Below are 11,881 nucleotides of genomic sequence, written 5' to 3' on the forward strand. Positions count from 1 at the left end.
GCAGGAACCAACCATCTCACAAAATGGCCAACAAAAGCCAGGTGGTATCACAGGTGGATACAAGGTGAAATGCTTTGTGTTTTTTTTAAGCAACCATTCCACTTATTATTGTTATGAGTATTGTATGGTCTCACCTAAAGGCAACATCCCTATGACACGCCCCTTATTCAATGCTAAGAAAGAGCTATGAAGATGCATGAATAACCAGCTAATGGGTCTACAGCTTTCTGAAAAATGTACAGAGTGGCCAGGTGATGATGATCTCTGAGTGCATAATAATCTGGCCACTCAATGTCTATCCTATAGAATAAAAGGCTAATATGCAAATGGTCCCCTCCACCAGGAGTTCGATCGGCAGGCAGGCTGGCCCTCCACCTGGCCAGGCTGGCCAGACCCCAGCCATGCACGAATTCATGCACCAGGCCTCTAATGTGCGTATATATACTGAGTGGCCAGATTATTATGCATTCAGAGATCATCATAATCTGGCCACTCAGTGTATATTTTTAATGACTTCAGAGAGGAAGGGAGAAGGAGAGAGAGAGAAACATCAGCAATGAGAGAGAACCATGGATTAGCTGCCTCCTGCACGCCCCCCACTGGGGATAAAGCCTCTAACCCAGGCCTGAGCCCTGCCCGGAGTCGATACTTGATCCCGGAGCCACGCCGCTGGGCTGAGGGACTGTCTGTTGGCCCGTCCTCCGAGCAGAGATCACAGAGGGAGGGGCTGCCTCGCACAGGGCTCCCTCTGGGGCGGGCGTTTCGCTGGAGGTCACTCAGGGAGGGAGGAGGTGTCCTCTGGGGATAAATGTCGTTTCAGAGAAAAGCACGACCAGGACGGCGTTTCCTCACGGTTCTCTGCAGAACCGACATTCTCCTCTCCGAACTTCCCCGCTGTGCTTGTCGGTGGCCTGCTGGGGGCGCTGGCCCAGCCCCGCACACATTCAGCCCAGTGCTCTCAGCTCGCAGCCCTGGCCCCATGCAGCCCTTTTTTAAAATCCTCACCTGAGGATATTTTTTCATTGATTTTAGAGAGAGTGGGAAAGACAGAGAGAAACATCGATGTGAGAGAAACACATCAGTGGGTTGCCTCCTGCACAAGCCCCGACCAGAGCCTGGAACAGGGAGGAGCCTGCAACCGAGGTCCATGCCCTTGACTGGAATCAAACCCGGGACCCTTCGGTGCACAGGCCAACGCTCTGTCCACTGAGCCACACCCGCCAGGGCCTGTTCACACTGTTTCAGTGGCACCAGCACATCACACTTCAGGCTCGATCCCCAGCAGGGGGTGTGCAGGAGGCAGCCGCTCCATGATTCTCTCTCGTTCTCCCTCTCCCTTCCTCTCTGAAATCAATAAAAAATACATATTAAATATAACGAGAGCAGGCTCCGTCCATGCCCATGGCGGATGAAATTATTGTAGCTCTGAGCCTCGAATTTCATTTGCAAATTAAGGGTGATACCAATTACATCCAGGCTATTGTGTGATTGAGGGCGGGTGCTGCTGGCCACCCCACAGGGCGGGGTCCTAGGGGAGGGGGATGGCCCTCAGCCAGGGGGGCGGGGGGGGGCTGTGGGGGGATGGGCAGGACTGGGGGGACTGGGAGCCGGAGGAGCAGGAGCCGGCTCCCACCTGAGGGGTGAGAAGAGGGAGTGGCCATGTGCAGGGCCGGGGGGGGGGGGCAGGAGGGAGGGACCCCAGGCTGGGGGGACACGTTCTACCCTCAGCTTTCAGAGGCTGACGAGGCCCCGTCTCTGCAGCTTAATCGAGTCCTGACATTGGGTTTTCTGACTAGTTTTGGGGAAAAAACTGCGGATTCCATCACAGCCTGTTCCCTCCCAAGGGAGGTGATCGCCCCTGGGTGCTCGGCCCCGAGAGCCACGCCTCCCTCCCCCCCAGTGTATGTCCGATATAACAGGACCCTCCCCCCTCAGTGTATGTCCTATATAACAGGACCCTCCCCCCCAGTGTATGTCCGATATAACAGGACTCTCCCCCCTCAGTGTATGTCCGATATAACCGGACCCTCCCCCCTCAGTGTATGTCCGATATAACAGGACCCTCCCCCCCAGTGTATGTCCTATATAACAGGACCCTCCCCCTCAGTGTATGTCCGATATAACAGGACCCTCCCCCCTCAGTGTATGTCCGATATAACCGGACCCTCCCCCCTCAGTGTATGTCCGATATAACAGGACCCTCCCCCCTCAGTGTATGTCCGATATAACAGGACCCTCCCCCCCAGTGTATGTCCTATATAACAGGACCCTCCCCCCTCAGTGTATGTCTGATATAACAGGACCCTCCCCCCTCAGTGTATGTCCGATATAACAGGACCCTCCCCCCTCAGTGTATGTCCGATATAACAGGACCCTCCCCCCCAGTGTATGTCCGATATAACAGGACCCCCCCCTCAGTGTATGTCCGATATAACCAGACCCTCCCCCCTCAGTGTATGTCCGATATAACAGGACCCTCCCCCCTCAGTGTATGTCCGATATAACAGGACCCTCCCCCCTCAGTGTATGTCCTATAAAACAGGACCCTCCCCCCCCAGTGTATGTCCGATATAACAGGACCCTCCCCCCCAGTGTATGTCCGATATAACAGGACCCCCCCCTCAGTGTATGTCCGATATAACAGGACCCTCCCCCCCTCAGTGTATGTCCGATATAACAGGGCCCTCCCCCCCTCAGTGTATGTCCTATATAACAGGGCCCTCCCCCCCCTCAGTGTATGTCCGATATAACCGGACCCTCCCCGCTCAGTGTATGTCCGATATAACCGGACCCTCCCCCCCTCAGTGTATGTCCGATATAACCGGACCCTCCCCCCCTCAGTGTATGTCCGATATAACAGGACCCTCCCCGCCTCAGTGTATGTCCGATATAACAGGGCCCTCCCCCCCTCAGTGTATGTCCTATATAACAGGGCCCTCCCCCCCCTCAGTGTATGTCCGATATAACAGGACCCTCCCCCCTCAGTGTATGTCCGATATAAGAGGACCCTCCCCCCTCAGTGTATGTCCTATAAAACAGGACCCTCCCCCCCAGTGTATGTCCGATATAACAGGACCCTCCCCCCCAGTGTATGTCCGATATAACAGGACCCTTCCCCTCAGTGTATGTCCGATATAACAGGACCCTCCCCCCCTCAGTGTATGTCCGATATAACAGGACCCTCCCCCCCAGTGTATGTCCGATATAACAGGACCCTCCCCCCCAGTGTATGTCCGATATAACAGGACCCTCCCCCCCCCAGTGTATGTCCGATATAACAGGACCCTCCCCCCCAGTGTATGTCCGATATAACAGGACCCTCCCCCCCAGTGTATGTCCGATATAACAGGACCCTCCCCCCAGTGTATGTCCGATATAACCGGACCCTCCCCCCTCAGTGTATGTGCGATATAACAGGACCCTCCCCCCTCAGTGTATGTCCGATATAACAGGACCCTCCCCCCTCAGTGTATGTCCGATATAACAGGACCCTCCCCCCCAGTGTATGTCCGATATAACCGGACCCTCCCCCCTCAGTGTATGTCCGATATAACCGGACCCTCCCCCCTCAGTGTATGTCCGATATAACAGGACCCTCCCCCCCAGTGTATGTCCGATATAACAGGACCCTCCCTCCCAGTGTATGTCCGATATAACAGGACCCTCCCCCCCAGTGTATGTCCGATATAACCGGACCCTCCCCCCTCAGTGTATGTCCTATATAACAGGACCCTCCCCCCTCAGTGTATGTCCGATATAACCGGACCCTCCCCCCCTCAGTGTATGTCCGATATAACAGGACCCTCCCCCCTCAGTGTATGTCCGATATAACAGGACCCTCCCCCCTCAGTGTATGTCCTATATAACCGGACCCTCCCCCCTCAGTGTATGTCCGATATAACAGGACCCTCCCCCCCTCAGTGTATGTCCAATATAACAGGACCCTTCCCCCCTCAGTGTATGTCCGATATAACAGGACCCTCCCCCTCAGTGTATGTCCGATATAACAGGACCCTCCCCCTCAGTGTATGTCCGATATAACAGGACCCTCCCCCTCAGTGTATGTCCTATATTACAGGACCCTCCCCCACTCAGTGTATGTCCTATATAACAGGACCCTCCCCCCCTCAGTGTATGTCCGATATAACAGGACCCTCCCCCCCAGTGTATGTCCGATATAACAGGACCCTCCCCCCCTCAGTGTATGTCCGATATAACAGGCCCCTCCCCCCCAGTGTATGTCCTATATAACAGGGCCCTCCCCCCGCCTCAGTGTATGTCCGATATAACAGGACCCTCCCCCCCAGTGTATGTCCTATATAACAGGACCCTCCCCCTCAGTGTATGTCCTATATTACAGGACCCTCCCCCACTCAGTGTATGTCCTATATAACAGGACCCTCCTCCCTCAGTGTATGTCTGATGTAACAGGACCCTCCCCGCTCAGTGTATGTCCGATATAACAGGACCCTCCCCCCCCCAGTGTATGTCCGATATAACAGGACCCTCCCCCCTCAGTGTATGTCCGATATAACAGGACCCTCCCCCCCTCAGTGTATGTCCTATATAACAGGACCCTCCCCCCTCAGTGTATGTCTGATGTAACAGGACCCTCCCCGCTCAGTGTATGTCCGATATAACAGGACCCTCCCCCCTCAGTGTATGTCTGATGTAACAGGACCCTCCCCCCTCAGTGTATGTCCGATATAACAGGACCCTCCCCCCCAGTGTATGTCCGATATAACAGGACCCTCCCCCCCTCAGTGTATGTCCTATATAACAGGACCCTCCCCCCTCAGTGTATGTCTGATATAACAGGACCCTCCCCCCCTCAGTGTATGTCCTATATAACAGGACCCTCCCCGCTCAGTGTATGTCTGATATAACCGGACCCTCCCCCTCAGTGTATGTCTGATATAACAGGACCCTCCCCCCCTCAGTGTATGTCCGATATAACAGGACCCTTCCTCTCAGTGTATGTCCGATATAACAGGACCCTCCCCCCCAGTGTATGTCCGATATAACAGGACCCTCCCCCCCAGTGTATGTCCGATATAACAGGACCCCCCCCTCAGTGTATGTCCGATATAACAGGACCCCCCCCCCCTCAGTGTATGTCCGATATAACAGGACCCTCCCCCTCAGTGTATGTCCGATATAACAGGACGGGCATCAGACTCTCCCTGGAGGCACCGAGCCTTCTCCCAGGTCCTCAGGAATGGGCCCGGCGGGGTGAAGTGGGGAGAGGGGGTGAGAAAGCCAGCTTCCTGGTGGGGACGTCCTGGTGGCAGCCTCAGGAGGAAGAGAAGCTCCATACGATTCGTCTGAGGGCGGCCTGCGTTTCCCCCGAAATCCAGAGCCCACGGGGGCCGGGGGCCGGGACGGGGGTGGGGTGCGCAGAGACCACAGGGCGGCCGGCTGCTCAGAGGGACCCGTGTGGACACCTGCCTGTCCCGCCCCAGCTCCCCGCTCCGTGTGAGGGGACCACAGGGGCTGTGAGCCCTCAGCTCACTGGTGAGGTCGGAGGTCCACCTGGTCACCTCCCTACCCCCCACCCCAACCCTCACCCCCCCCACCTGCTGCAGGAGGCGGGCGGCGGTCTCGGGGCCGCAGTCCAGCACCACGTGGAGCTCACGGCCCCCCCCACACCCTCACCCCCCCGCCCCCCCACACCCTCACCTCCCCCCCGCCCCCTCAACCCCCCACCCCCCCACCCCTCACACCCTCACCTCCCCCCCACACCCTCACCCCCCGCCCCTCACACCCTCACCTCCCCCCCACACCCTCACCTCCCCCCCGCCCCGCCCACCCCCCCGCCCCCCACCCCTCACACCCTCACCTCCCCCCCACACCCTCACCCCCCGCCCCTCACACCCTCACCTCCCCCCCACACCCTCACCCCCCACCCCCCCACCCCCCACACCCTCACCTCCCCCTCCCCGCCCCCCGACACCCTCACCTCCCTCCCACCCCCCACCCCCCCACCCCTCACACCCTCACCTCCCCCCCACACCCTCACCCCCCACCCCCCCACCCCCACACCCTCACCTCCCTCCCACCCCCCCACCCCCCCACCCCTCACACCCTCACCTCCCCCCTCCCACCCCCCCACCCCCCCACCCCCCACACCCTCCCCCCCTCCCCCCCCCACCTGCTGCAGGAGGCGGGCGGCGGTCTCGGGGCCGCAGTCCAGGACCACGTGGAGCTCGCGGCCGCGCTTCATGTCCCGCAGCAGCGGCGTGGCGTCCCGGGCGCCGGGCGGCAGCCGCCGCAGCCACAGCCGGAGGTCCTGCCGGGCCGGCGCCTGGATGAGCTGCTGCAGGCGGAGCAGGCCTGCGGCAGAGGGCGGAGTCCGTCCACCAGGCCGTCCCCTATGCGCCCCCGGGCAGCCAGGGCAGCCACAGTGTCCACCCACCACCCCGTCCCCCTACCCCGCCCCCCGCCCTGGGCAGCCACGGTGTCCACCCACCACCCCGTCCCCCTACCCCCGCCCCCCGCCCTGGGCAGCCACCGTGTCCACCCACCACCCCGTCCCCCTAACCCCGCCCCCCGCCCTGGGCAGCCACCGTGTCCACCCACCACCCCGTCCCCCCACCTTACACCCTCTCCCCGGGGCAGCCAGGGCCCGGCCGGGCACGCCACCGCTCGCCTGTGGCCCCTGCCGTGGGGATACCTGCGTGGCCGCGTGTGGGGGCCGTGTGGCCGCGTGTGGGGCCGTGGGGCCAAGAGGACACTCTTCCCAGCGCACCACTCCTCCTCCGACTGCGTCCGGCCCCCACACGGTTAACAAATGGCGGCCGGCCCCCGCAGGTGTGAACGGTGGGACGGGAACACTGCTCCCAACAAGCCCTGCTGGGGCTTCTCGGCCATGAACCCGGGCCCCGGGTCTCAGGGCGGGTTGGCCGCTGAGGGTCGGCAGCCCTAGGGGACGGGCCAGGAAGCACGGGAGCCTGTTTCTGGCCAGAATGGTCTCCTCCGCCCAACATTCCACATGGAACCGTGTTAGTGCTGGGAGGACCCAGTTCCTCATCGCGGGACGGGGAGGGGGTGCTGGGTGGGAGGGGGTGCTGGGTGGGAGGGGGTGCTGGGTGTGGGGGGAGGGGGTGCTGGGTGTGGGGGGAGGGGGTGCTGGGTGTGGGGGGAGGGGGTGCTGGGTGTGGGGGGAGGGGGTGCTGGGTGGGAGGGGGTGCTGGGTGTGGGGGGAGGGGGTGCTGGGTGGGAGGGGGTGCTGGGTGTGGGGGGAGGGGGTGCTGGGTGGGAGGGGGTGCTGGGTGTGGGGGGAGGGGGTGCTGGGTGTGGGGGGAGGGGGTGCTGGGTGGGAGGGGGTGCTGGGTGTGGGGGGAGGGGGTGCTGGGTGGGAGGGGGTGCTGGGTGTGGGGGGAGGGGGTTCTGGGTGTGGGGGGAGGGGGTGCTGGGTGTGGGGGGAGGGGGTGCTGGGTGGGAGGGGGTGCTGGGTGTGGGGGAGGGGGTGCTGGGTGTGGGGGGAGGGGGTGCTGAGTGGGAGGGGGTGCTGGGTGGGAGGGGGTGCTGGGTGTGGGGGGAGGGGGTGCTGGGTGTGGGGGGAGGGGGTGCTGAGTGGGAGCGGGGGAGGGGGTGCTGGGTGGGAAGGGGGAGGGGGTGCTGGGTGTGGGGGGAGGGGGTGTGGGGGGAGGGGGTGCTGGGTGTGGGGGGAGGGGGTGCTGGGTGTGGGGGGAGGGGGTGCTGGGTGTGGGGGGAGGGGGTGCTGGGTGGGAGCGGGGGAGGGGGTGCTGGGTGGGAGCGGGGGAGGGGGTCCTGAGTGGGAGGAAGAGGGAGGGGGTGCTGGGTGGGAGGGAGGGGGAGTGGGTGCTGGGTGGGAGGGAGGGGGAGGGGGTGCTGAGTGGGAGCGGGGGAGGGGTGCTCGGTGGAAGGCACATGAGGATGGAAACCCTGTTCCAGGTCCGAGCCGCCTCTGGGGGCGTCTGACCCCCGGCACGCCTCAGGGGAGGGGTCCCGGCCGGGCGCCGCCCGCACAGCTACCTGGGCCGTCCTCGTACACCAGGGTCGCGGCGCGCCAGCCGAGGCGCAGGACCAGGTCGCGCACGGCCCGGCCCACGGCCGCCGGCTCGGGGTGCAGGCTGACGTGGAAGGCGCCGCGGGCGTCGGCCGGGGGGAGCCAGCGGGTCTGGATGTGGGGCACCTGCAGGGCCTGGCAGACGGACTGCACCGCGGCGGCCGAGGGGCCGTGCCCGGGGCCGAAGAGCGCGGCCACGCCCAGGGCCAGCTGGTCGCAGGCTGCGGGGGGGCGGGGGGGAGGGCAGAGAGAGGGAGAGAGAGAGGAGGAGGGAGAGGGGGAGGGAGAGAGAGGGAGGGAGAGGGAGCTGTGAATTCCTGTGGATCCCCCCGCCCCCCCTCCACCTGCAGGCTCACACCAGCCTCCAGAGCCCCAGACCCCGAGCCCCACGGACGGGGACAGGGTCGGGGACGGGGACGGGGACGGGGTCAGGGACGGGGACGCAGGGCCGGCGAGGAGCACCAGGGGGCAGCGCCTGCAGGTCACCTGACCCTGGCCTCGTGTCCTCACCGCACATGAGGTGGAGTCTGTCTTTTAAAAAATGTTTTTACTGATTTCAGAGAGGAAGGGAGAGGGAGAGATAGAAGCATCCATAATGAGAGAGAATCACGGATCGGCTGCCTCCTGCACGCCCCACACTGGGGATGGAGCCCACAACCCGGGCCTGTGCCCTGACCGGGAATCGAACCCTGACCTCCTGGCTCACAGGTCAATGCTCAGCCATGGAGCCACCGGCCGGGCACAGGCGGAGTCTAAACCCCGGGCCTGGCTGGGGGCCTCCCGGAGCGAACACGGGGAGTGTCACTGCAGAGGCAGCGCCGTGGGGTGGCCACAGGAGCGGCTGCAGGCCTCTGGCTCCGGCAGGAACCGGCCGGAGAGCCCGCCGGTCACAGGATGCGGTGGCACCGCCCACAGGGCGTCGGAGACGCTGAGCCTCCGGATTTCAGCAGGAGCTGCCAGGGCCCGGCTCAGCCAGGCCTCGCTCCGCACCGGCCAGGGTGTGCCTCACCCAGCCCACGTGTGTGTACGGAGTAACGTGCGCCCGCCGGCGGCTCGGACGTGAGCGTACCTCTCTGCGAGGCCTGGAAGCTGTCGAAGGGCGCGGTCCTCCGCACGGCGGGGCTGAGGGTGGCGTTGGGCGCCAGGCCGCGGTTCCGGTTGACGCTGGCGACGGCGAGCCTGAAGGCCAGCTCCTCGGCGGGCGCCGGCTCGCCCTCCGCGGCCTCGAACACGCCGCCTGCGGGGGAGGGGGTGAGCCGGGCCGGCGTTAACACGGGTTCACTGATGTCAGAGCGGAGGGGAGCGGGGGAGAGACATCACCGAGGAGCGGGAGCCACGGATCTGCGGCCACACCAGGGATCCAGCCTGCCACCCGGGCCTGTGCCCTGGCCGGGAATCGAACCCAGAACCCTTTGATCTGCTGGACGGCGCTCTACCCACTGAACCACCTGGCTAGGGCAGCGGTCAGCAAACTCATTAGTCACCAGAGCCAAATATCAACAGCACAACGATGGACATTTCTTTGGAGAGCCACATTTTTTAAACATCTTCTAACGCCACTCCTTCAAAATAGACTCGCCCAGGCCGTGGTGTTTTGTGGAAGAGCCACACTCAAGGGGCCAAAGAGCCGCAGTTTGCTGACCACGGGGCTAGGGCCACGTGTGTTTTTCAAAGAGAAGAATATAAACGATTCAGACAAAAGGCCGTCATGCTCAGGCCGGTCCCAGCCCGTGTTCACGCCGAGCAGCCCGTGTGCTGGGCAGGGGCACGGGTCCACCTCCAGGCGTGTGCTCATGTCTGGGAGGGCAGATGTGGGCCACGTAGTTCGTCCGTGGACCGCACACGGAGGGTTTCAGAATTCTTGCACGAATTTTCGTGCCCCGGGGCCTCGAGTAGGAAATAATTAGGCTGAGCATCTGCAGAAGGCACTGCTTGGACCAAATCATTTCGTGTGTAAAACGAGTGGGAACACTGACCCCTGGGACTGCTGAGCCGTTCTGGAGCCGCTCATGGGAAGGGCTCTGGGTGGGCCCAGAGCACCCGGGCTCCGCAGGTGGCCTGGCCCTTCCCTCCCTCCCTCCCTTCAGCCAAACACCCTCTTCCCCAGGCGCTGCACCCTCGTCGCGCCCGTGGGCCCCGGGTCGGCGACTCCAGAGGCTCTGACATGTGAGAGTCTACCCCAACCAGGTTCTGCAACTCCTTCTTTTGAAAATTACGTTCCGTGTGTGTGTGCTTCTCGTGCTCCTGTTAAAATATATTTGTATATCTCTATCATCCACCTATCTATCTATTTATCTATATTTACTGATTTCAGAGCGGAAGGGAGAGGGAGAGAGAAAGAGAAACATCCATGATGAGAGAGAACCATGGATCGGCTGCCTCCTGCATGTCCCCTGCTGGGGGTTGAGCCCACAACCGGGGCCTGTGCCCTGACGGGGAATGGAACCCTGAACTCCTGGTTCCTAGGTTGACGCTCAACCACTGAGCCACACAGCTGGCCTTGCTGCTTTGTATGCCGACCTTGCTGGTGCCCACATCTGTGGCGGCCGCACTGCCCTGGGGAGGGCTGTCTGTGGGGGACACCCAGGGCACCCAGTGTTACTCAGCCGGATGTGTGCGTCTCCACACTCCGCCCACGATCTCCTTTGGGGTTCCTTTGGGATCGAGGTGAGAGCTCAGGTGAGCGTGATTCCTTTGTGAAGAGCTGTGCCACATTTCAGAAAAGACTCCCCCTGACCGCCCCCGTGCAGGAAAGAGCGGAAGTTTGATCATTCTTCCAACTCCTGGAAAATAATTACGGCTCAGCAGCCGTGCTTCCTGGAGGAATCATCAAGCCACGGGTGTGCCCGGCACGATGAATTACAATCTACTTAATAACCTGCATATTAATAATCTACTTAATAGCCTGCATATTTAGAAGGCTCGCTCCGAGGAGGGCCAGCAGGCGCCTGCCCGTCCACGCACTCGGAAATATAGCCGTCATTGCTGTGAATTCTGATGATATTTCACAAGATCTTCGGAAGTCACAAAAGACACTGTATTCCTTATCTCTATATAGATAGATGATAAATAGATGATAGATAGATAGATAGGTAATAGCTAGATGATAGATAGATAATATATGATAGATGATAGATATTGATTTCAAAGAGGAAGGGAGATCATTGACTGGTGCATCAGCACGCCCCAAGGGGATTGAATCCACAAGCCAGGCCTGTGCCCTGACTGGGAATCGAACCCAGGACCCTTTAGCCCACAGGCCTGAGCTAAACCAGCCAGGGCTGTGACCTTATTTCTGTAGTGGATCCTTCATGGACGAACGATTGAATGAATGAACCCACTAATGGAAGGTAACATGCCCCCTCCTCACCCCCACATCTCACCCACACCTCCCTCCTCACCCCACAACCCCTCCTCACCTCCCTCCTCACCCCACACCCCCTCCTCACCTCCCCCCTCACCCCACACCCCCTCCTCACCCCACACCCTCTCCTCACCTCACACCTCACCCCCACACCCCCTCCTCACCTCCCCCCTCACCCCACACCCTCTCCTCACCTCACACCTCACCCCACACCCCCTCCTCACCCCACACCCTCTCCTCACCTCACACCTCACCCCACAACCCCTCCTCACCTCCCTCCTCACCCCACACCCCCTCCTCACCCCACACCCCCTCCTCACCTCCCTCCTCACCCCACACTCCCTCCTCACCTCCCCCCTCACCCCACACCCCCTCCTCACCCCACACCCTCTCCTCACCTCACACCTCACCCCACACCCCTTCTCACCCCACACTCCCTCCTCACCTCCCTCTTCACCCCACACCCTCTCCTCACCCCACATCCC

At 61.9% G+C, this 11,881-nt stretch overlaps 1 protein-coding gene across 1 annotated transcript in view; it reads right to left on the minus strand.

The window, feature by feature from the left end:
• The window catches only part of GRIK1 (glutamate ionotropic receptor kainate type subunit 1), a gene marked incomplete at both ends in the record, with an annotated part of 35,379 nt that overhangs the window by 22,427 nt on the left and 1,071 nt on the right, over positions 1 to 11,881 (minus strand). The window contains 3 exon segments of the mRNA XM_084873833.1: positions 6,152 to 6,333; positions 7,999 to 8,253; positions 9,102 to 9,269. Coding sequence (XP_084729959.1) covers positions 6,152 to 6,333; positions 7,999 to 8,253; positions 9,102 to 9,269 — 605 coding nt within the window.

The sequence above is a fragment of the Pipistrellus hanaki genome (assembly GCF_964339955.1).
Source record: "Pipistrellus hanaki genome assembly, chromosome: 2".
NCBI classification, from domain to species: Eukaryota; Metazoa; Chordata; class Mammalia; order Chiroptera; family Vespertilionidae; genus Pipistrellus; species Pipistrellus hanaki.